General features: G+C 38.9%; 1 protein-coding gene across 5 annotated transcripts; it reads left to right on the top strand.

The window, feature by feature from the left end:
* ttyh1 (tweety family member 1) lies at positions 1–26,155 on the top strand. 5 transcript variants are annotated; one of them, XM_053626313.1, is made up of 15 exons: positions 1–954; positions 4,778–4,934; positions 7,641–7,864; positions 11,327–11,438; positions 11,745–12,070; positions 12,235–12,330; positions 14,611–14,683; positions 15,863–15,938; positions 16,368–16,423; positions 17,376–17,468; positions 17,597–17,689; positions 17,823–17,962; positions 21,308–21,475; positions 22,799–22,877; positions 24,774–26,155. In XM_053626313.1, the coding sequence occupies exons 2-15, from the start codon at positions 4,800–4,802 to the stop codon at positions 24,855–24,857; spliced, it is 1,755 nt and encodes a 584-aa protein (XP_053482288.1). In that variant the 5' UTR covers positions 1–954; positions 4,778–4,799; the 3' UTR covers positions 24,858–26,155. The 5 variants fall into 5 exon arrangements, with proteins under 5 accessions (XP_053482288.1, XP_053482296.1, XP_053482304.1 ...); XM_053626321.1 differs by having other exon boundaries at positions 24,769–26,155; XM_053626337.1 differs by having other exon boundaries at positions 6–954; positions 21,308–21,368; positions 24,774–24,855.
* Positions 26,156–26,245: the final 90 nt, after the last annotated feature.

The following is a 26,245-nucleotide window of genomic DNA, read 5'->3' as shown; positions in this document are numbered from 1 at the left end:
GGGGCATGTTTTTATATCCTGGTGGGGACCAAATGTTCACACAAAGATTACAAGGAATATATAGGGATACAATGAATATCTGATAGTTTTGCTAAAACTTGCTTGGACATTTGAATAAAATAAAAAATAAAACATAAAAATGTAAACACTAAAGGAGCCAAAAATATTTCCTTCTGGTTACTGAGGATGATGTTAGGGTTAGGCGTAGGCATGGAATTAATTATACCTGCTTCAATAATTGTCATTGGAAGGTCCTCACAAGGATAGTAAGACAAACGTGTGTGTGTGTGTGTATGTGTGTGTGTGTGTGTGTGTGTGTAACTTCACTTGCCTTTATTTCCCTCTGTAACATCTCTGAGGGAGCTTAGCACACAGCCTAAATGTCAGTTTTACTTCAACACATCCTCACGCTGCCCTCAGCGTTTGTCCACTCTTTTTACGTTTGACTCTTTTTTTTTTTTTTTGTAAAAAAGAATATTTTCTTAAGAGAATAAATGTCGGTGGTTTTGAAACTGCAAAGGGGATTACAGAGACAATTACAGACCGCCATCCCGGATGCTGCTGCTAAGTGCCATGATGAAGTTGATGTTGGAGGACTGATAGCTTTCTGAGGAGCTTCTTATCCAGACACTAAAAAGCTTCCTCAGTTATTTTTCACTGAAAAATCCGTCGTTTTTTTTATTCGCCTACGCGGACCCATTTCTGTCTGCCATCAACCTTCGAGTAGCCTTTCTACTCCAGCTGAGATTAAACCACTGAATTGTGGCTATCGCCGTTTACAAACGTGTTGTTTTTCTCACTAATGCCGCGACGTCTGTCAGTTATTATGTTTCTTTTCACAAGGCAAACAAAGCGACTGGTCGGTCAGCAGTACATTTCACTGAGTGGCATCTAATCGAAAATACACTGACAGAGGCGTGGGACAACGAGAAACTTCCGAAAGTACAATTAAAGGTAAGCAAATATTTACCAAGCAATATCATTTATATCTCTGTAATTCTCCTATCAGTTCTGTTCGTTTAGGTTTTTCCCTGTTTGAAGGCAGAATCTTCCATGTTGAGACATTCCTGTGTGCTGCCTGAATCAAATTGAACCCACACTGAGATTTTGGTGCTTTTCAGTGACCTATTCAAATGATTTTAAAACGGATCAACATGAATCAACATCCTGGATCAAAATTATGTTTGTATCGATGTATTAAAAGTTACATTTCAGGATCTCCTAGTAACCGTAATGTCCACAAAACGTAACGGGAGCTTCAGGATTCCCAACTTAAAACAGAATGAATATTCTTCTTATATATTTTTTCATGCACAAAAAGAATGAGGCAGCCTACACTTTTAACCACATCAAGACTTCTACGTTCTATAAATATGCAAATTGAAAAATGCCCTCAACCCTACATGTCATCACACCCCATCTCTTATACCTTTGTAAACCAGTGTTGCATGCTCTGCATACTGGAACGTGATTGGCTCTTATATTTTATGACCTCATAACCCTGGTCATCACATGTTCAGATTTTTCAATTCAATTTATAGCGCAACCCCGCTTTTCTTAACATAATTGACAAAACCACTGTTATATTGTAATATTTTTCACACAAAAAAAAAATTCCCCACTAAAATGTCAGTACAGAATGGGACACAGAAACAGTCTACGCTTTTAACCACATCAAGACTTCCACATTCTATAAATATGCAAATTGAAAAAATGCCCCCAACCCTACACATCCCATCTCTTATACCTTAGTAAACCAGTGTTGCATGCTCTGCATACTGGAATGTGATCGGCTCTTATATTTTATGGCATAATAAACCTGGTCTGTCATATGTTCAATACTAACTCAGATTTTCCAATTCGATTCACAGCCCCCTGTTTTACTTAATATAATGAACAAAACCACTGCGGTAATATTTTTCACACTTTGACCAGCTAATGAGCTGAACAGATCAGGCATTTAGGGAGCATGGCAAACAAAACGACATGCATCTGAAACCATACTAAATTCATATGTCAAAGGTTATAGTTCTTATAGGTGCCATGCTCTTCTGATATATCATTAAGTACAGTTGTATGTAGTTTCGAACAATGTTGATGTTTTTATACAACCTGAACACACACTTGAAAAAAATTGTACACTACCATTGCTGACTATTACTGCCATGGGCCTTGTAACAAACATACATCAGGATCATGACCATGACTAGTCTGCTATGGTGCATTTGTTCCAGCATGTAGCCCTAAAATATTGAAGGCTGGTTTTTTTTGTGTGTTTTTTTTTTAAGTCTTCATGGGGATTAAATATTGAGGACACCGTAGGAAACCCCTCATTGAGCAGTTGAGATAAAGACCTGCCAGATCATTAGTCAGATGCAGGCCTAAGAGCGTTTTAAAATGTTAATGTTGTATGAATAATTACAACATGCACTGATTTTTACATTTTATGTGAATGCATTTCAATGTATTATACTATCAGAAAGGTTTAATGAGGGTCAATAAGGATTTAAGACAGTTTATGAAGCAGTTATTATCCTGTTGAATTTGTTAATGGCATGTCGCAGTTTTAAGTGCAGTTCACTCCTGTAGAGTGCCAAAGCTATTTAATTGTGAATAGGTGCAGTGGAATACATGTGCAGTACAATGAACACTACATCACAAACGTAACACAAATGATTATGCAGCTTCATTAGTAAGACTACACACAGTGCATAAGACTAGTAGTATCATATAAAGAAACATATTAAATATGGTGTCTTGTTGAACTGGTTCCAGGATTGGGTTTGTAACTCTGCTCGCTTTCTTGCTCTGTCACACGAGACCAGACTCACCTTCCGTTATGTGTTGCACAACACTGTGATAACAAGCTGACAGAAAGCATCACGTCAAGCCACACGTGAGAGTGTGTGTTGATGGTGGTGGTGCTGGAGCTCAGTGACAGTGATTTTTTTCTTTCTTCTTTTTTTCTTTAAGTGCATCATGCTTTTAGGTATATGACCCTCACTGGAGTGATGTTGCAAGGCTGGCCAACTCCTCCAAGCTAAAATCAACTTGACGGATTATTATTATTAATAATAATACCTTGTACTTTATATTGCTAAGTGAATTTCTTTGACACAAGCATTTAAATTCGGTTGTATTTTGATTTGTATTCTCATTTGTATTCTGTTGTAAGTTAATCTCTGAATCAACTGATAAATGTAGTTTAATGCATGTTTCACTGTTGTGTTTTCCTCGGACCTCCAGGGTTGGGGGTTCGATTCCTACTTCAGCCCTGTGTGCGCAGAGTTTGCATGTTCTCCCCATGATTTGGGGGTTTCCTCCGGGTACTCCACACATCCATGTGTTGTAGACTGATTGGCATTTCCAAATTGTCCGTAGTGTGTGTGTGAATGTGTGTGCGATTGTGTGCTGTGATGGTTTGGTACCCTGTCCAGGGTGTCCCCTGCCTTGTGCCCTGAGTTCCCTGGCACAGGCTCCAGGCTCCCTGTGACCCTGTGTAGGATAAGCGGTACAGAAAATGGATGGATGGATGGAAGATAGGATAGGGATCCACCATGACCCTAACCAGGATAAAGCGTTTACTGAAAGTGAGAGTGAGTGAGTGAATCTTTTCATTGCTGGTTCATTTTGAGCCAATCACTGTCACATGTGTTAATAACTTGGCACAGTAGCAAAATATCAGTCAGACTCCACAGTCTTCGAAAGAAGCGTTTCTCAGGGGAGAAACCCTTAGATAATGAATGTTTCTTAACATTGTAAAAGGATCTGTATTTTGAAAGGCAAGGTGTAGCCAAGCTTTTGATGGGTGGTGTACCTCTCATTCTTTTGACCATGTGAAATGTTGATACGTTGTAGCTGTTCTTCTTCTGGGAGAGCATCTCTATCTACTAATTTGAAAGCAGTTTTGGGCAGCACAGGGCAGTTATGCTTCACCAAGGTTTCAGTTAGGTAATGATTATTAGTATCTACGTGCCGTCATGATCTTAGTCCTTGCCTTACTCACCTTGACTTACCTTAATACTTTATGAAATATTAATGTGTGGCTTATTAATATTATCTGTATCACACAGATAATTGTGTGGTTTCTCAAAATATCTATAAAAAAGATAATTCCAGCATCGCATAGAAATGAAATTTTCACATCTTATGACTGACCATGTATCACGTGGTACTGCGATAAATTTTATGCAACGTTATGTAATATGAATTGTTCTCAGTAATTGTAACTGGAGAGTTACATGTGTAACTCTCCTTGTGTAACATGAAATATCTAATTGGTGTAAATTAAATGACATATTTTGCTGTTTTTCATCTTGACCATTTGGGGTTCAGGTTAAATAGATTTAGGATAGCTTGTCCATGATCTCTGTATAATCAGACCCAAAAAAATCAGTTAAAACCTCTGTGTTTTAGCAAAGGAAATATACACATATAAACAGACTCTTTGATCTCTTAATCAGTTCTGCCTCGCCCAGTCCCATGGTTGCAGTCATTTTAATTAAAAGCTGGTGTGTTTATGTGTGTGGCAATTGGATGTTCCCTGCCTCTCTGCTTAACCTACTTTCCCTTTTTTCCTCTTCTAGTCTCTGACTTCCCCTCTACTTGTTCTGTTTGATTGAATTAATTGACATGCCTTTTCTCTTGGTAAAAGGAAAAAAAACACTTCATTATATACTGTATAATGCATATCATTAATATAATACAAGCTTGTTTCATTTGAAGTTTCATCTCTCTCTCTCTCTCTCTCTCTCTCTCTCTCTTCCCTCTGGTAAAGGTAAAGGTAGTCATCAGGACTAATGGCTGCCATCGAGACTGTTCCCAGTTACAGGCCTTCGATATGGGTGCAGATGTGCCACGCGCTCCCTCGCTTCGATCTGACCATGCAGATGCGAAACAACGTATTCACGCCAGACAGCTGGGAATACCAACAGGTTCTCTTTCCTTCATAGAAAGCTGCATTACTATTTCCCTCCCTTTTTTCCCCCCTGTTTCCTTCTCTATATCAGATGCAATTTTCACACCTGACAGCTGGTACCAGTGGGCAGACTCATCGTGTGGAGACACATACATACTATTTCTGTCTTTGTGTCTATTTTTTTTTCCTCAGTACTTCACTCTTTTCCTCTCTCGTTTTGTCTAGATTTGAGCATTAGACCAAAATTATGGCGCAATTCCCTACAGGAATCCAGTAGGAAAGAGTAATATTAAACACTAATGCGTTGTAGCTTTGGGATAAGAGCAGCAGCATGATATATTTAACTACTCTAATGCTATAGACATGTTGTAAATGTATTATGACAGTCTCTAAGGATTAAAAAAAAAATTGCATTAATAATGAACTCACGTAGTACATGGATGCAAAAACATGGATAATTTGATTAATTGCCAGCTTATATTTTTGAACAATACCCAGTGCTGGATACACAGTATTTTGGCTTGTATTTGTATTGTGAAATAAAGTAAGCAGATAACCTAGAATTTCAAACACTGTTCAAAATGAAAATTATTATTCACTCCACATGCAGTCGCAGTCATTTCAATTCAATTCAATTAATTTTTATTTGTATAGCGCTTTTAACAATGGAGATTGTCTCAAAGCAGCTTTACAGAAACATATAAACACAGGATACAGATTTTAAGTGTATGAATTTATCCCTATTGAGCAAGCCGGTGGCGACGGTGGCAAGTAAAAACTCCTTAAGAGTTTAACTTCCTTAACTAATTCCTTGAGAGGAACCAGACTCAGAAGGGAACCCATCCTCATCTGGGTAACAACGGATAGTGTGAAAGTAAAGGATAGTTCATTATGGTTTTAACATGAAGTCTGTTTGTTGAACTGGTCCACTGTTCACCAAAGGAGACTTGAGTGCAAAACTGCATGTGGTAATTGCAGTCCCAAGGCCATAGTAGAAACCGTAGTCCCAGCAACCACAGCGAGAATGTCCATGTGGAATTGAGGTCCATCCTAAGCAATCTCCAGGCTGTAGCCTCCAGTTGATGAGAGATCCATCTAGAGGTAGGGCATCAGGATGGATCAGGCAGGTCCGGAGAGCAGAAAGGGTCAGGATCACTAGCATCTCCAGAAAATCATGTGTAGCTCGATAGAAGCCACATTTCCAGAGATTTATGTGATTCCAGAGATTTATGTTATTTAGTAGGCATGTTTATTAGACACATGCCCGAATTGAATTAGTGTTGAACAATAATGGTATATCTGTTTGTCTAAAGTCAGGTTTACACTATATGATTTTTGGTCCAAGTTTGCTGCTGCAGACCAACATTGCACATGGTAAAAATTCTTTGGTCGTGAGTTGAGATGTACTGTTTTTGAACACGTAACGTGACATACTCATTGGCAGCAAAGTTGAATGCCATTGCGACCAAAAACAGTCAGTGACAAAGTCCTGGTAGTGTCAGAATATAAAAAAACTATTTTACCGCTGCTTTGATGCTCATCTAAAAGCCTTAAGGCTTAAGGCTGCAGGCGTTCGTTCAACACCAGTGCACAGCTGCAGAGATTGGCTGTGTTGTGAATTGTTGCGAGATCTGGCACTGTGGCTTCCGAGCTGGATTGAGATGCAGTGACGTGGAAGGCTGTGTCAAATTGCAGTGCATTGTGTGATTCACAGCAATAGTCTAATTTTAGTTGATGAGAACAGAAGAGATGCTTTCCATGGATCACATTGTGTGGGCAGGAGAGAGAATGGCGATGTTTATCCTTTCGGTGTAGAAACTGAGCCATGGTGAACCTTTGACCTGACCATGAACGAGAGGTAGAGCTTGTGAGGCATGCATGGAAGCAAGAGGAGAGAAAGAAGGCGAGATGGAAAAGGGAGGTGGAGGAGAGCAAGACCGATGATGGAAGAGAGATCCCTTTGTGAAAGAGGGAAGAAAGCAAGAGGGATAGAACAACAGCGTGAAGCGATGAATGTATTTAAGTAGGTCACATATTATTAATAGAGATCCACTGGCATGGATAGAAAGGAAAAAGTGGGGAAGGCAAGCGTGAGGGAAAGTGCACGAGAGGGAGGTGAGAATGAGGGATGACTGTGGTAAGAGACAGGGAATAGATGAATGGGGGATGGGGGAATAGGAACCAAAGGACAGGGCAAGAGATATAGACAGAATAGCCAGATGGACACAGATAATACTGCAGATTTGTGATGTATGAATTTGTATAGTGTTTTGTCCATATGTGCGTGCACATGTGTTGACATGCTAAGAATGTGCTGTAATTAAATCACTTCTGCCTCATTCGGTTTGCTATAATGCACAGGAGCCTCCATTCTGCATCAGCCAATGAAATACAAAAGATGGCCTCCATTTTATGTTGAATTTTATGGGAGCTATCTGCTGCCTCTGTATATTGTGGCCTATACTCCTGTAACCTCTACATAAAATATATACATGAAAAAAGCAACACATCTGCCATCTATAGTTTGGGTGAAAGCAATGAATATACAGAATACGCTGTTGGAGAATGCTTGTACAAATCTAAAAGCTTTGGGTGCAATTTTTCACTTTTGTCAACTGACAAACTGCATTACACATATTTATGTTGTGTGGCATTTTCGGTTAACATCGCTCCCTCCATTTCTCTTTCTCATTCTCTTCCTTTCTTCCTTTGCTGCACACAGACTCTCCTGGTTCTCTCCAGTCTTTCAGCCATCGCGCTCATCCTCTCGCTTCTTGTTGTCCTATCCTTCCTGATTCACTACTGCTGCTGTCACCGCGGTGATGCAGGAAGGGACGAGGAAGAGGAAGATGACGATGCCAGTGGTGGCCATGGATATGGTGGCAAGAAGGGGAGGCGCATCTGCTGTGTCACATGGGTGTCTGTGGCAGCTGTGACTCTGTGCTGGTAATGTACCTTAATCATGTGACATCACATCTGTATACTGCAGTACCTACGTCTAAACATGATTTTTTTATCACAATAATATTTCAATACTTTCCCCATGGTTTATGATGGTATTGTACTCAAAAACTACCTGTAGTTTGGAAAGGGAACTAGAAAAAAACCCCTGGAAAATCCTTACATTTTGAGCATGCTGGTCTAAATACACTCACTGTCCATTATATATTTATTGCTGAAGTGATTATTGACAGAATACAACAACTGCCTTTAGGCTTCTAATAAGTCTGTTTATAATAAAAATTAACAAGCTTTCTTTTATTTTTTCAGTACATAGAAACGTGTTAATCAGATATGCTGTATACTACAGGTGCACAAGATAGAGCGAGAGATTATTTTAAAAGAATGCATCAAACAGCATGCACACTCAAATGTTTTCTCCTTACTGGACTTAATTATGAAAAAAACCAAACATTTTAGTTTAAGGCCCACACTATTTACAAATTGCAGTATATCTTGAACCAACTATTTCAGCTCCCAAATGAAAATTTTGAAATTTTGACCAGTGATTGTTGTTCTTTGTCTAACAATGTTTGAAATTGTTTCATGAAATCCATCCATCCATCCATTTTTCTGTTGTCTGGAGTCTGGAGCCTATCCCAGGGGATTCAGGTGGGGGGGAGTCCTGGACGGGAGGTGCCAACCCATCGCAGGGCACGATCTCACACACACACACACACACACACTTACATACTATAGACGGTTTAGAGATGCCAATCAGCCTGCAACGCATGTCTTCGTACTGGGGAGGAAACCCCCGAAACCACTGAGCCACTGTAGACCCCCCACCCCCCGTTTCATGAAATCTTAATTGTTAAACCAGAAGGGCACTACCAATGTGCTTCATTAAGAAAATTCATTTCCATTTCTCCTGATAACTGATCACCTCCTTTACTTCAACAAACAGCAGTGCAGGTAGACCCTCTCTGACATGCTGCATCATACACACAGCTAAGATTCAAACATACGCACATGTTCTGTATGCCTCCCCATTCATGCTAAGGAGGCAGCAACAACACAATGACTAGTTGAGATGTGTCCCACATGCAGTGGCTGTTGTAAAATGGGCTTAATCTGCAAACTAGGGGTACCTGATTTGTGTTCATTTTATTTTAAGACTTTTAATAGAGTTGTAATGAATGTTGGTGGAAATTAAATTATCTCTATTTTGCACTGTGAGCTGACTGCCTGTTCTCCACAGGAGAGTAAAAGCTTTTTTCATACTTGCCCATAACAGTGCTGTTCTCAACATCAATATATTTCTAAACTTGGCTTTTTAAAATATATTTTCACTGACTTCATTTGGATGTAGGACAAAAAATCCCCAAACAGTGGTTTCCGTATTCTAAAACAGTTGCTTGTGTCACGAGTTCCCCTTTAAGCAGCGCGCTGTGGAGCATGTGAGCGAGCGCGCATGCATAAGCAGGTGTGCGAGCACCGGCTTTTCCCTTGTTGACAATCGTGATATTTCGACCCGTGCATTTGTTTATGTTTCTGTTATGTCTCCTCCCCGTTCTGTCATTGGTTGTTGTTTCGTGTGTGTCTGAATTTCCCTCAGCCGTCAGCAATTACAACGCTGATTATGTCTGCATATATACCGCGCGCCTCCCAGCACACAACGCGGAATATTGAGTTAGATAGTAGATTAGTTTAGAGACCTTACGATAGATAACCACAGTCACAGTTCATAGTTTCATGTTTCGATTCATAGTCTTAGTCTTAGTTCATAGTTCATGTCATGTTTAGGTTCGTTAGTTTAGTTCATGCTGGTTTCTCCGCCACCAGTCCCTTGCTGTAGCTTATGTTTTATGTTTTGTATCTCGACCCTATTTTCTGTGACCACGACCTTGATTCCTGCCTAGCCCTGTGTATGCCTGTTTGCCGATCGCCTGAACTTTGCATGTTACTGGATTACGTTTGTGGATCACGTTTTGGATTTGTCTGCCTGTCTCTCTCTTAAATAAGACCTGTTCATCCTGTGCTTGCTTCCGTCCTGAACTTCCTCACGTCACGAAACGTGACAGCTTGCAAATATTTTTTATCTTTGTTAGATAGTAATCCCTTGGCACAAGAGTTTTCCAGCTGAAATTTGGCACAAACACTTGAGGTTACTTCTGTTGCATTACAGTCCAAGCACTAATAGCAATTACTATATATTGAGACAGGTTTTATCGTGTAATAGTAATCAAAAGACCCAGATTCACCCTTTCACTCTTTTCCTGTAGTACTTTAAACCTTCAAACTTGTTTGAGATTCCTGGTTGTGTGTGTCTGCTATGGCTATAGCAAGCAGAAACCTATATAAAGGGAGGAATTGTGTATGGAGTGTGTGTCATGCTTGAAGCAGAAAGCAGAGCAGGATTAAATCTGGCAGATCTGCCTTCTGATTGTATGTGATATCACGAAACGCAGGCATTCTAATGTTGCATCTGTTTAGCCTGTGGGTTTACAAAGATGACATCATCCTCTTCCCCTCCATGTTGACCTCTTTATTCTTCCAGTGTGGATTTGTGGTGTAGGCAGCGGTATAAATTTAGCCTGACATGGGGTGGGACAGGCATCAAGAGGCTTTATTGTACATGCAAACATTTAAACGTGAAACTATATGAATAAAGTAAACTTACAAACACACGACAGGACAGAAATAATATTGCATAGAAATGTAATAATAATAATCATCATCATGATCTATATTATTATTAATATTATTGTTTGTTGTTATTACTATTATTATTATTTTTATTATTATTATCATCTGCAATAACGGCAAGTATTTTCAAATAATTATTCAGTGCAGAGAATCACTGGAATGGAAGTCTTTTCTTTCCATTTCCTGTCCCTGAAATCTTAGTCCGACCTCAGAAAATTTGTATTGATTATTCCATTACCAGTTAAACGCTGCATTACTTAAGCCAGGCTTGCACTCGATCTCTGAATGCGAGAAGACAAGCCACATGACAAAGTGCTCACTCTGTAGAAGTGCTCTTACTGAGTGACTGTCCAGTCTGAAGTGATATGTCGTGTCCCCTGGGCTGACAAAATGTTGACAACCAGATGCCGCTCAGCTGTAATGACGTACTCACCAAAAACAGTGGGTGTGGTCTTACGTTCACACACATGTACTAAGATCAGCAACATGTATGTTGCTTGTAACACAACACAAATATGTATGTATGCTCACCCCAACTGTCTTATGCTTAATCTGGGTCAAACAGTGAATTTCTGAATATGTGAGAGTGAAGTACAGTGAAGCTGGTTTTTCCGGAATTCGTTTTTTTAATGGTCGCCATTTCAGTGTTATTCCTGGGGCCAGTGCTTTTTATTCACTAATGCTGAGTCATTTACTGAATTAAACACACCACCTTTATTCTCCCTTGACGCCATTCTTCTGTGTTTTGGTCTCTCGCAGCGTTGCTATAGGCTTTGGTTTCTACGGTAACAGTGAGGCGAAAGACGGCATGTATCAGTTGACCTCGTCTCTGCTCACTGCCAATCACACACTGGCTTCCATCGATATGCTGGTGAGAAAACACTCATTCGATCAGTGATCTAGACTGCTGTCCATCCAAGAGAATTAATAAAGGCCCATCATGCCTTAGCTGTGCGTTCATGTGAAATAAATAAATAAATAAGAGAATAATCTGATTCATTATTCATGTGGGTATGGTTGTCCATACAATGTATTGATTTGGCTTTTGCAGGATTAATTGCTTGCTTATGCAGTCAGTCTGTGTCTCTCAGACACAGTATCTGTGTCTCTCCGATTAATTCCCTCATCCTCCGTATTTTCAATTCTCTCTTATCCGTTCCCTTTCTCCTGAGCCCAGGTTTCAGACACCGTAACATCTCTGCGGCAGTCCATCTCTGGTCCCTTGACGTCGCTGGAGGATGTGTTTGGAGGGAATAAACCAGCTCTGGTGTCCACTCGCTCCTGCAGACGACTCTCTGAGCACGTGATGTCCCTTCTCTCCTCCCTCACACTAGGAAAGGGGCTGAGCTCTGTCACTACTAATGGAAGTGATGGCATGGTGGGGGTTGTAACCCCTATTCTCCCCTCTATACCCCAGGCTGTGACCTCAAGTTCAAACAGTGCCCCTGCACCCTTCTCCCCAGGGTGGGCAGCTAGCACACTCATGGTGAATGAGGACTACAGGTAAAGTAGTGAGGGCTGTTTATATATGTTGCTGTTGATTTAGGCTGAATATGCATATTGTACGAGTTCTCTGAAAATCCTGTAAACCTAATTCAGTTTATATGTAATCTATATTGATCACTCCTCTCATGTTCATTGTGTGCTATGTGTTTTGCTTTGTTTAGGTGGCTCTCCTATGTGCTGCTTCTCCTTTTGGATCTGGTGGTGTGTCTCTTTATTCTGCTAGGCTTGGCTAAACAGGCCCGATGGCTCCTCATTTTGTAAGTGTCGAACACTGATATTATACAACAATTTGACCCAATTTATTGTGACCAAAATATGGTGGAAAGCTGCTTTCTAAAGGGTTATTTGATCTGTAACAGATCATTTTGGACTACTGTTAACATGCCCTCACATCTATCGCTATTATGGATGCACCGAAATGAAAATTCTTGGCTGAAGCCGAAACCGAATATAATGAAAAACTTGGCCGAAGGCCAAATACTGAACGCATCTTTTTGCGTTTTTTCCATTTATTTGACCATTTTTTTCACCATGGCATGAATTAAATAGTCAAAATGTGCTTTTTACTATTTTGTCTTGCTTTTCAAAGAAAAAAATCAATTACAAAAACTACAATTTCAAAATATTTATTTAACACTGAACATTTTTTTTTCATTCCAGCAGGCATAGGCTACCAAAAAGGCACAATATAACTTTAAATAAATAAATTAGTAAAATAAAAATATTTTTATGTGGTCATCTTTGAGCCCCTCTTGAATAGCCTATGTTAGGCCTATAACTGACTGCTGAAAGAACACTCTGTAGCCTACAACAAAAATAGTGCATTAAAAAGTGCATTGACAAGAGTGCAAAAAATGGTTCTATTGGGTTCTATATGGCTGATTATATTGGGGATATATACCGCTCGCATCCCTGTACAACTCGCAAAGTATTATAGTAGATGTAGTATAGTTAGATACGTTGTTAATGTTATGTTCCCTTAAATAAATACGTCTTTACCTGCTTCCGTACTCTACTCCCTTACGTCTCGCGACGTGACGGAATACTCTGGAACAGAAGCAAAACAAACGCATGTGTCCACAGTAAACAATGTCACAGTTGTCAACATCCGAAGAGCATGCGCTCGTGCACGTAGCTTGTACATGCGCGTGCCCTCTCATCTCTCCGAGCGCGCTGCCAGAAGTGGAGGTCGTGAAATTCGCGCATCTCACTCTGGTTACTAGGCTATTTGGCACGTCATCAAACATGTCATTGTTCGGTCAAATTTATTCGGCCTTTTCACTTATTCGGCCGAACACCAAAAATGCTTTTTTTGCTATTTTCGGCCAAATAATTTCGGTTGCCGAACATTCGGTGCATCCCTAATCGCTATTTAATTTTTTGCCTTCAGTTTGAAACATAGATATTTACATTTAGAAAAGCATTTTTGTTCAAAAAAATCTGACCACAAACTAGATTTTCAAATATGTGAGAGAGATGTACAGTAAGGCTTGCTTTTCAGAGTTAGAGATTTTGTTACTGTTCATCTTTTGTTAGCAACAAGCTAGCCAGCTGACCGTGATGAGTCTTGTATATTTACTTTCTCGATACAGTGAACTGTAGAGTTCGGCCGATGGTGGATTTTACCGATACTGATAACTAAGTCGGGCGGTACCTGCCGATAACCGATTATTCAACTGATAGTTTTTTAAATTGATACTGAATGAAAACATAACACTCAAAGTAAAATATTGCTGAACATTTATTACAAAAATAAACAGTACTGACTGTACCATGAAAATGTACTGTAAGTTTTTAATTAACTAAATATATAATATATGAATATATATTAACTATTAATAAATATTAAAGTAAATAAAAGATTTACATCCATACTGAACCAAAAAGTAACGGTCCAAATAACAAATAAAAATAGAGACATCCAAGATTAATAAAAAAACACAAATAACACAACAAAATTTGTCAGCGATCGTTTTTATTTCACCTCTAGAGGCCGCTCTCATACTGTATAATGACAGCGGACCCTTCTCAGCCACAACGGACGCAACCGGGAAAAACTATCGGTGTGGATTTTTGCAACTTTATTTACTGTTCATGCTATGAGCAGCCATGCTGATTTGATGTCAGTTGCTGAGGTTGGGCAGTGTCTTAGTAGTTAGCACGTTTGCTTAGCACTTCCAGTGTTAGAAGTTCGATTCTTGCCTCCGCCCTGCGTGTGCGGAGCTTGCATGTTCTCTCTGTGCTTTGGGGGTTTCCTCCAGGTACTCCGGTTTCCTCCCCCAGTCTAAAGACTGATTGTAGGCTGATTGGCATTTCCAGAGTGTCTGTAGTGTGTGAATGAGGGTGTGAGTGTGCGTGATTGTGCCCTGCGATGTGTTGGCACCCTGTCCAGGGTGCCCTTGGTCTCAGATTGATAGAAGTTGTTTGTTTTTTTTTCAAAAAAACAGGCTTTTTATTTGGCCAGCTGACATGCAAAGTCAGATGGTGACTGTAGTGTGTGTGTGTGTGTGTGTGTATGCATGTGTGTGTGTTTGCAGGATGACAGTACTGGCCTGGTTGGCTCTGTTTTTGAGTTGGGGTTCTCTTGGCCTGGAGACAGCTACAGTGGTGGTGAGTATTCAGGATGAGGCTTCTGCTGCCCATTTCTAACTCCTAGCTTGAAAAACAACTCTCCACAGGGTATTCAGAATATAATAGCGGCTGTGTGTGTGTGTGTGTGTGTGTGTGTGTGTGTGTTTGGGAGAGCTCTTTGTCCTAAACAATAAAAAAAAAATAATCCAACCAAAGTGCTACAGATGTGAATCTTAAAAGTTTCAACAGTTAAGTTCAGGGTGTGTGGCGTATGAGAGAATATGAGGAATGTGTGTGTGTGTGTGTGTGTGTGTGTGTATGCGTGTTAAACTGTGAAAAGCTTGTCCTCTTAGAAACTTTGCAATCCTGGCATTGTCCCAAAAAGGCAATAAAAGGGTTAGAGTTGCAAGAGAGAAAGACTGTGTGTGTCATACTGAGTGGCTCTTTGTGCAGTGGGGGGAAAAAGGCAAGCTGAGTTGAAGATGGGGATGAGAGGTCTTAACAGCGACATCAAGAAAAGCTGAGCAGAGAGAGAGAGAAAGAGGGAGAGAGCAAAAGAGAGAGAGGAAGAAGCCCAGTGGACCACCACTCTGTTAATCAGGCAGTGAGAGGCCTGGGACAGGAGGAGAAGAAAGAGTGACTGGAGGAGATGGCAGTAGCTGGCTCTTAACACAGAGGCCCACTGTCCAGAGGCAGCCGACATGAACAGTCATATCTCTCTCTCTCTCTCTCTCTCTCTCTCTCTCCTGTATGTTAGTGTTTCAATCCTTTTATCTCTGTCTCTCTCCCTCCCCCTATTGTACTTGTAGGCTTTTATAGTTGTTCTGAGTCCTATTTAAAGATAACAGTGATTAATTACATGTCTTCACATACCACAAAGGAGAGCAAGTGTGGATAAAAAAACGAAAAAAAAAAAAAACCCACAGAGACTACAGCAATGGCAGCATGATTGGAAGAAGAACAGAAAACTGGAGCACTCCAGGAGAGGGAGAGTGTGTGGGAACACTAGGGGAAAGACAGAGTGAGAGTGAGAGAGATGTTCTGTATCTATGTCAGTGAGTGCTGCAGATCAATAGCAGTCACCGTGGCGGCAGCGGGGAGATGAGGGAAGTATGTCATTCGGTCACCGTGTCACATCGTTAACATCTTTCCCCTGTGTTTTCTCTTCCTCTCTTTCTGTCGCTTTCTCTCTTTCTGTATTTTTCTTTTCTTCCGCAGGCACTCAGTGATTTTTGCTTTGACCCAAACACATTCGTTCTCAACTCTACACACTTTAATGCTGGGACAAGTACAGGTGCTATGCTCTGTCACCACTTTCTTTTTTTATTTTGTCTAAATCTCACACACACACACACACACACACATTTGTTTTACTATCCTTGTGTAGACCTTGCACTGATGTAATCCTTAAGATGTATAATTAATGCTCAGCCTACACCGACATTTTCCCCAAACCTTTATGTGTATATATATATTTGATTTATTTTATTGTTTTTAATTGAACATTTAGGCTCTTTTAGTTTTTCAAATAAAGGCTGCAGTTTTTGATAAATAAATAAATAAATAAATAAATGGCACCGGCCAAATGTCTCCACAATGTCAAAACTGTCAGATATTTCAGTCCTTGCGGTGACATTTTATCCCCATCAAGATATGAAAACACACACACATATACACACACATACACACACATACACGCCTTAACAAATGTCTCTGTCACCAGAAATCCTGGATTACTACTTGACCTGCAGCAGAAAAATGACCAGCCCCTTCCAGCAGGTAGCCACTCTATTATAATACAGATGATATTGATTTATCAAGATACTCGTATAGAAGAACTGAAGGCAACCATTGAGTCGACTCTCAGCACCTATGATCTTGGCATTTTACCATAATGTAGCTCTTTCAGGCATCACGGGCTTGAAATGAAAGCCCAGTCAGACAGAGTCTGTATTAAAAAAAGTTTTTTTTGTACTCTAATTAATTTGAACCCTACTGAAGCTGTGAATTGAAGAGGGACATCCACATGCACAAAACTAAAAATATAGAGGAGATCAAAAAGTATTTCATGGAGGAGTGGACCAAGATCCCATTACAACCTTGTTAGACATTACAGCAAGATACTTGGTGTGATAAGGGTGCCAGTAATTTAAATAAAACAAAAGCATGTTTAACTAAACTTCTACAATGTCCCTGTATGCTTGAGCTCAAAATATCCCTTATGGCATGTCGTTTTTATATACTAACGTTTATTTGTTTTGATAAATAGTGCCAAGAATTCTAGAGGACACTGTATTTCTGACACTTTTTTTTTATTATTAATGGAAGTCTTTATTAGGCTTAAGAGAGACATACTGTGGATTAATAGAGAAAAAACATAGCAGGACAACTAGCCTAGTCCTTATCGAATATTGGACCGGTTTCAAGCACAGCATATGCTTCAAATGCTGGACTGTGTGCAGACATATGTGTTTCATGCAAAAACAAAGAAAACATGTGCCTGTGCATACATGCATTTGCAAACATGGACCAATTTCAGAAGATGCTTCTCGAGAATAATGTGTATATATACATACAGGTGGACAGAAGAATTCTGAATCAGGCCCCATATCACATTGCAGCAGAATAAATTAATTAGTATTTTTTGTCTGCTAAGGTTTTGCTCCAAATCTGTTCTATGGCTCTAACAGTGTATGTGTATGCGTGTGCATGTGTGTTATACTGGCTGTAGCTGCTGACCCAGTCCCAGAGAGCTTTGTCTAGCATTCACTCTCACCTCTCCAGTTTAGAGAGAGATGCTCTCCCACGTTTCCCCAAAGCAGACGTGAGTGAACATGTGCTACTTAAATCCATGCATCTCTGAAATCGCTGTGTCGAAATCTGCAGTCAGAAACCATGTATGGAACCAGGGAGCGAGAAAATGGCCGCTGTCTGAAAGCTTTTTCCTTGTAGAAGCCGCTGAGGGAGGTGCAGCAGATGCTCAACTCTACCGAGGGAAATTTCCACCAGCTGGTGGCGCTGCTCAACTGCCGAAGCCTCAACAAGGTAACCATAGCAACTTGCCTTCCCCAAAGCACATTACTTTGACATAAAATGTGTTTTAGATGAAAGGTGTGTGTGTGTCGTGATTTATCTCACTGTCTCTCTCTATTTCTTTGTCGCTGTCTTTGTCTTTCAGGACTATATTGACTCTCTTAAAGGCCTGTGCTATGATGGGATGGAGGGATTGCTCTATCTCTCACTGTACTCATTCCTCTCTGCTCTGGCATTCACAGCCATCCTCTGCTCCCTTCCTGGAGCCTGGAGGAGCTTTTCCAGGTAACCTGAACTCTTCCTGCTGATTTGTATTAAAAGTGTGAATGTTCTTTGTGATAAATGTGTTGAATGACAATGTTACTGTGGTCTAATTTTTAGCAGGATTCAAAAGTTATATACAGTGTGTGTGTGTGTGTGGGTATGTATATATATATATATATATATATATATATATATATATATATATATATATATATATATATATATATATATATATATATATAGCCAAATTGTATTTCTTAAACAAGATTACATTATTATTCACTTTTTTCTGTTCTTTTTCTATTCTAGAGGAGGAATTACACTACATTTTCCCAATGATTTGTAATGATATTTCAGACATCCTGTTGCTAATAGATGAATATACTGGTCATTTCCTTCACATTTTCAGAAACAAAATCCTGCACAAAACAAAACAAAACAAAAAACCCTCACCTGATGAACTATGCTCTTTGCATCCTTTACTAGTACATAAGGCCATCATTTGAACAATATAATAAAATAATACAGTGTGTTACCCTATAGTAACAGTTCAACATTTAAAAATCCACTTGAACTGTATTAAATTTAAATGTTGTTAGTTATTAAAGTAAACATTATACGGTGCTCTCCGCTAATATTGTCACCCATGTTAAATATGAGCAAAGAAGGCTGTGAAAAACTGTCTTTACTGTTTAACCTTTTGATCTTTTGTTACACAAATTTATAAAAAAAAATACTCTGCTCTCATAGATATCAAAACAATTGCAAACACAGGTTTATCCCCAAAATATCTTTGCTAAATATAGGTGTGCAACAACTATTGGCACCCTTTTAGTCAATACTTTGTGCTACCTCACTTTGCCAAGATAACAGCTCTGAGTCTTCTCCTATAATACCTGGTGAGGTTGGAGAATACATGGCAAGGGATCTGAGACCATTCCTCCATACACAATCTCTCCAGATCCTTCAAATTTCGAAGTCCATGCTGGTGGACTCTCCTCATCAGTTCACCACACAGGTTTTCTATGGGTTTCAAGTCAGGGACTGGGATGATCATTTCTGTGTGGATTTTGATGTATGTTTTGGATAATTGTCCTGCTGGAAGACCCAACCACAGCCCATTTTAAAGACCCACCACCATATTTTACCATGAGCATGTGGTACTTTTCCATATCGCTACCTCTCTGTGATCGACAAAACCACCTCTAGTGTTTATTGACAAAAAGCTCTATTTTGGTTTCATCTGACCATAGAACCCGATTCCAATTGAAGTTCCGGTAGTGTCTGGCAAACTGAAAACACTTGAGTTTGAGAGTAGAGTCTTTTTTCTTGAAACCCTTCCAAACAACTAGTGTTGATGTAGGTGACTTCAGATTGTAGTTTTGGAGACTTTCTGACCCCAAGATGCAACTAACTAAGCAATTCTCCAGTTTTGATCCTTGGAGATTTTTTGGCCACTCGAACCATCCTCTTCACAGTGCGTTGAGACGATATAGACATGCGTACAATTCCAGGTTGATTCATAACATTTCCATTTGACTGGAAGTTCTTAATTATTGCCCTGATGGTGCTATTTTATGCTATTTTCTTATAGCCACTTCCCATTTTGTGAAGCTCAACAACCTTTTGCTGCACATCACAGCTATATTCCTTGGTCTTACCCATTGTGATGAATGACTAAGGGAATTTGGCCCTAAGGGAATGTGTTACCTCATATTTATACCCCTGTGAAACAGGAAGTCATGGTTGAAAAATTTCCTGTTCCTAGTCACCCAGCTGTACTAAAAAAAATAAAAATATAAATGGGAATAAACTTCAAATATATTTTTCTCATATGAATTCATAAGGTTGCCAATAATTGTTGCACAAATATATTTAACAAAGATTTTTTTTGGATAAACCTGTGTTGTGTTTGCACTTGTTTGATATCCATGAGAGCAGCATATTTTTGTGAATTATTTGAACACATTTTCAAAAGGTTAAACAATAAAGACAATTTTTCACATCCTTCTTTGCTCATATTTACCAAGAGTGCCAATATTAGTGGAGGGTGCTGTATGTATTTATATTTTGGAACAGCTGTGTCACATTGCTCTATCTTACCTTCAGGTCAGTATCATTAAAATATCAAATTGTGCACATATTGAAATATTGAAGTAAAGCAAGAAAAAAAAAACATCAGTATGGTAGTAGAACACTTCACACTAGAGCACATTGAGTTAAACAAATATCTAGAGTATACACTCAATGGTCACTATAATAGGAACACCTCATTCATGCAGGTATCCAGTCAGCCAATCATGTGGCAGCAGAGCAATACACAAAAAGCATGCAGATACAGGTCAAGCTTCAGTTAATATCCACATCAAACATCAGAATGGAGAAAAACTGTGATTGCAGTAACATTAACTGCGGCATGATTGTTAGTGCCAGATCTCCTGGGATTTTTTTTTTTTTACACACAATAGTCTCTAGAGTTTACACAGAATAGTGCAAACAACATCCAATGAGCAGAAGTTCTGCAGGTGAAAACGTTAGAGGAGAATGACTAGGCTGGTTTGAGCTGACAGAAAGGATACATAAGCTCAAATAATCACTGTTTTTCAACGGTGGTGAGCAGAAAAGCATCTCCGAACACACAACATGTCTAATCTTGAAGTGGATGGACTACAATAGCAGAAGACCACATTGGGTTCCACTCCTGTCTGCCAAGAACAGGAGTCTGAGGTTACAGTAGGCACTGGCTGACCAAAACTGGACAGTTGAACATTGCCTGATCTGCTGAATCTGTTGCAATATGCAGATGTTAGGGTCAGAATTTGGTGTCAACAGCATGAATTCATGGACCCAACCTGCCAAATCTGAATCCAATAGATCACCTTTGGGATGTGGTAATATGAGAGACTCATAGTATGTATGTGCAGCTGACACATCTGCAACAATTACGTGATGTAATCTTGTTAACATGCATAACAAATATAACAAAAAGTATGGTGTTCCTAATAAAGTGGCCAATGAGTGTATATGTAACTATTTATGTATATATAAAAAACAAATGCTTTTAATCTTTCTGTTCTGCCATATGTTCTGTAGACTGTAGAGGAATCCATCAGTTAGTGGGACTGATGTAGTAGTTTTTTAGGTTTATAAGAGACAGATTAATACATTAAACTCTGAATGGCCTTTTTATTAATAACCCTTTTGTGTATTTTATAAGGGAATATATCAAATGTGTAGTTTGTGGTATTGCTACATGTATATCTAGAAATTCATTCTTTTTGAGCATGCTAACACTCATTATGTTGCATGCTGTCTTTGTGTACTGTGACTCATTTATTTCACCCATCTCCCCAATTCACGGCGCAGAGACTCAGAGGAGTATGACGACTCGGACAGCGAGAGCGAGGACCCCTTCACTTCCCATCAGGCACGTAGACAGACGGCCAGGGGGTCCCAGCGTGGGGCCTTGCCCCCCTTCTATAGTTACCAGGGGGCTGGCTGGACATCCCCCTTTTCTAGCGCACCTCCGTTGCCGTGAGTAACACATGCACAGACACACAGACAGACAGACAGTGGATTACATATGTATATTCATACAACTTAGAATGCACTGGTTTATGCAGTGTGAGTTTAAGACAACCTAGATAGAATCATATGTACAGAGTTCATGTCATTTAGTTTTTAGAGAGTTGAAGAAATGAGTGTAGAAATTAGTAGATGCTAAACAGCTTTTTGGTCTATAGTTGAGCGCTATGCACATCAACACGTCAGCATGTCACTAGTCAACACTCCATTTAATGTTTTAAGAGCATATAGAGTTGTAGACAGATGTACTGACAATCACAGACATATATTTGTTTATCACTGACAATCACAAACATATTTGTTTACCACTGACAATCAAAGACATATAGTACTGTGCAAATGCCTTAGGTACCTTATATTTTTTTTATATAGATTTACAGGAAATGCCTATTTTATGCCTAATGCATAATACACAATATAGTAATTAATAAGAATCTTATTACGTTATGTTTGAAGACATCTTCGCTTTACAAAATTCCTTTAGACGTGCCTAAGACTTTTGCACAGTACTGGTTTTTTGTGCAAGTCCATGCAGACACATGTAGATAGCTGCAAATATCTTTACAGACAGATACATACACACACACACACACACACACACACACACACAGACACACAGACAGGTGGACATGCCGAGTGCAGCTTAGCCAAACGAACAGACACAAGTCCAGAGGTCTGTCTGTCTGTGTGTCTGTCTATCAGTCTGTCCATCTTTTCAAGACAGACATAAATCCACCAGAGGCGATCAGACTGAATGTTTTTTAGGTAAAATTCCACCCTCTCCAGTATTTTCTCCTAATCAAATTTGCGCTTCCACAATCTGCCTTCCCATCTCTCACACGCTCTTATTTTGCTTGTCTTCACTGCAATCGCATGATTTGTGTTTTGCTTGGGCTGCAGTAGTTTATGTGCATTTATGTTGTTAGGAGGGCTTGTGAGTAGCTCTTATTGTGCCAAAATCAGATAATTCCTATTTTATACATTTAAGATCCCTCCGCACTATGCTCTTGCACTCCCAGTTGCCCTTAGCTATCACCCTGCTTCTTTCCTGTCAGAACCCACATAAACAGATTATTGAAAATAAAGGTCTTATATGAGGTGTGTGTTCATCTCTTTAACTCTCCTCCACCCTTTCTCTCTCTTTATCCATCCTTGGTCCTGTTTTTCTGTCCTATACTTTTCTCTGTATGTGGCATGGCCCTTCTCTGTGTCCCTCCCTGCCACTCCTCCCTCTTTCCTTCCTCTTGCCCCTCTCTCTGTGTCTCTATGCAGGACTCCAAACACTTCCTCCAATGGCAACCCTGGCTATGAGAGCCTGCCTCTGAGTGACAGGCAGTCCCCACCCCCCTCTGTGAGTTCCCCTGTCTGTGTGCCATCATCATGACTCATGGCATTCTCATTGATCTTTTATCTGTGCCAGGGTTCTAACTGGTTCTAGATCTCCCCTCCCCACCCACCCCCACCCCCTCCTAAAGGGCTTTATAAACCTGCAAATAGTGAACAAACTTTAACTTAAATTTTAGAATTGTGGTGTTCTCAAAAGTTGGTGAATGGATTATAGTCTTTCTTAACATTTGCACAAGTTATGTTGGTGACCCTCTGTCCTGGGTGTATATTTGCTTAAACAAATTCCCAATTGAAATCTATTCAGAGACAACAGTTTGTTGGAGTGCTGAAGTTGCCATATATGAAATAGCTTGGTTTTTTTTCATGTTAATAGATCAAACGTAAAAATTACATAATTTTTCATTTTGAACACTGATTTACTAGGATTTGTTATTTACAGTATGAGGCCTATTATAGTAAAACTATATACATGAAATGAATGACTTGTATTATGATTTAGCCCTGAGTTCCGATAAGGCATTATGGGCCCTATTTTCGTGATCAAGGCATGAGATCATGGCGTCGTATATATTCTCTGTATTTTTGTGACCATCAACAGATTTCATATCAATTTTAGTTTTAGAAATAACCAGCTGGAAACTCTTGGAGACTTGATACAAATGTACATGCTTTTATTTGGAAAATCTGCAGAATGTCAATAATAAATAGGCTATAGACAGAATGGTACAGAGCACAATAGAATATGATATGAGCCTTGTCGGTTTGTGAATTTTTTTGCTGCAACTATTTACAGCTATTACAGTTTTATTTATATATCCATATGTAGGGTTATTAGATGATTTTGAGATCATCTTTTGGGAGCGCAGAAAAACATAATACATCAATGGTAGGTTATGCGAGAAAGAGAAAGTACATCAGCTATCAACTCCATATGAAGTGCAAAATGAACTGATATTGGTGTCCTAGCAAAACTGATATTGCTGACTATGATGGAAATAAATTTGTTATTTTAATACTGTAATGTTATTTTATTCAAATGAATTTGCATGGACTTCTAGGAGGTTTACATGTCACTTAAAAAGTGCAGTAGGATGGATGGGATTTACAACGGACTAAAACTAAAAGATTTGCCGTTCAGGAGCTAGGACTTAATTGTTTGGTTGTTATGAATATTATAATTCATTAAACAGTTTTTTGTGCTACGAAATTGCAATTGCATGAAATTGTCTTTGACAGTGATGTTTGTTTGTAAATTAGACTTTTTAGCTGTATTCATGCTCAAAGCGCATGATTAGAAGAGGGCTTGGCTGAATGCACGTTATGATGATAACACATGATGCGTCTTGGCCCAAATATGTGGTAATGTTGAAAAATTGCAAGCGCCTTCAAATATTGCCTTCGAGTTTGCTTGATTAATTTCTGCTTTCGTGAAATCGCAAAATTCTGGAGGGACTGATTTAGTTATTTGGATGAAGCGGTTTAGCCTATTTATTTTGACGTGAGAAAAATACAGTTTTAGCATTGTGTCTGTTAAGATGGAAGGCCAAAATGTATTTTTTTTTAAAAAAAGCACTGGTGCACTGGTGGGTTTTGAATGTTGCACTGCTCCCCCGGCTCCCTTCATTTATGACCATGAAAATAATTACAGAGGACAAATTCAGATTGACCTGAGTACAGTCAAAATAGCAACACTTGGGTGTTAACAAGCAAAGTACTCTTGCACTGACACGAAAATAAAGCCCTACAGTTTCCTTTTATACAGTTTGCAACTTTGAATGTTCATTCATTGCGTACTGACATTTGCTTTTATTCTTGTCTTTTTTTTGCATCTGTCTCCTGGATCTGTCTGTCTGTGTGGTGCCATGTTGTCCAATCCCATTGTGGTCATGTGAAAGTACAGTACTCTCCCAGCATGTTGACAGGCTATACGGGTAGTCAATCACACCCCAACCCTGCCATTTCAAGGAACCTGTACTTGCGCTAATGTGTATGTATAGTATTAAAAAAATTATATATATATATTTAGCAAATATTTAGTTTTAATATGAATGGACACTTTACTGAGAGACTAATTTAAAAGACAATGGAATGCTAGACTTGTAAATCTGCTGTGGAACGTCAGGACCACTGGGATTTAAGAAGAAAGAACAGAACGAAAGTTAAAATATCTGAGTTGTGTAAGACACAATTTCCCCCTTCAACCGGTTCAGTGTCGTGTTTACTGGAGACAGAAAACAGGATGGTACTGACGTTACCAGATTGATGTTACTTTATTACTCTATTTTTAAATGTATTACTACTTTGTTTGAGAGTTTTTATATTGTATGCTAAGTCACAAACACATGAGAATAATGGCACAATTTTTCTGTATGACAGCTTAATGGGCACTGGATTTATTTTTTTTCTGTTTTCTAAATATTTGACTGTACTTTTTTTTTTTTTTTTAAATAGATGGCAGTTGTGCATTACTTTGTAGACCCTTTGATACTATATAATATACAATATTACTATATGATGAAAATATACTGTATATTCACTGTAAATTATGTTTGAGTGTTAATGCACTTTCATGCTTAAAATAAGAACAATATGAAAATGACAACAACAATAAAGAGAGAGCTGTGTTTCTCTAGCCTCTCAGCTGGCTACGTACGGAAATAAATTTCCAGACAGCGTTGCAGCAAAACAAACTCTGCCATTTGCTTGCAGTGTAGTAGCCATAATGTACACAGCAATAATACTGTTTTCTTAGCTGATGAAGCACACATCTGCAAATTAGGGTTAATGTACTGAAAACAACGTATCTGTAGTAATAACTTTACAGCGATTCAGAATGAAAATGATTTGGAAAAAAAAGCACTTCTTAGGAACATCATTACTTTGTTTCCTAATAACCTAATAGAAAATCTAATATATAAATATGTAAGTTATTAATAATAATAGTTTATATTATAATTATTTTGTCCCTGTAATATAAATAATAATTTGTTATTTGCCATATAGTCAAAGCTAATATTACTGTAAAATATTCAGTAATCCAATGCACAAAATTGTACAAATGTGCCTATTTTTACATTTACGTTTCTACAACTAATTACTTTTTTTTTTTAAGTAATACTATGCAGCTCGATAAATAAAAAACTTAATGATCTGCATTTTTTTTTTTTTTTTTGGCCTGATAATATCAGTCCCAACTAGACAAGTTAACTTTCACGTAGATTTTTTGTAACATCAGAAGTTATTGTGAAACTTTTTGTTCACATAGATTTGTGATAAATGTGCCGACTAATTTAAGTGTATCCACCCTAATTTGCAGGATTGTTCTCTCACTTGAAACAAGTAAGAAACAAACACTGTATGTTATGTTTGTGT

Source organism: Ictalurus furcatus, chromosome 1 (genome assembly GCF_023375685.1).
Source record: "Ictalurus furcatus strain D&B chromosome 1, Billie_1.0, whole genome shotgun sequence".
Taxonomy (NCBI): Eukaryota; Metazoa; Chordata; class Actinopteri; order Siluriformes; family Ictaluridae; genus Ictalurus; species Ictalurus furcatus.
The sequence above is the reverse complement of the archived record's forward strand: the minus strand, read 5'-3'. Positions and strand labels throughout refer to the sequence as shown.

Coding starts and splice junctions, on each gene's coding strand:
- ttyh1 (XM_053626313.1), top strand. CDS start 4,800: ATGGCTGCCATCGAGACTGTTCCCAGTTACAGGCCTTCGATATGGGTG. Junction 7,865..11,326: donor GCAGCTGTGACTCTGTGCTG/GTAATGTACCTT, acceptor GGTCTCTCGCAG/CGTTGCTATAGGCTTTGGTT. Junction 15,939..16,367: donor TAATGCTGGGACAAGTACAG/GTGCTATGCTCT, acceptor CTCTGTCACCAG/AAATCCTGGATTACTACTTG.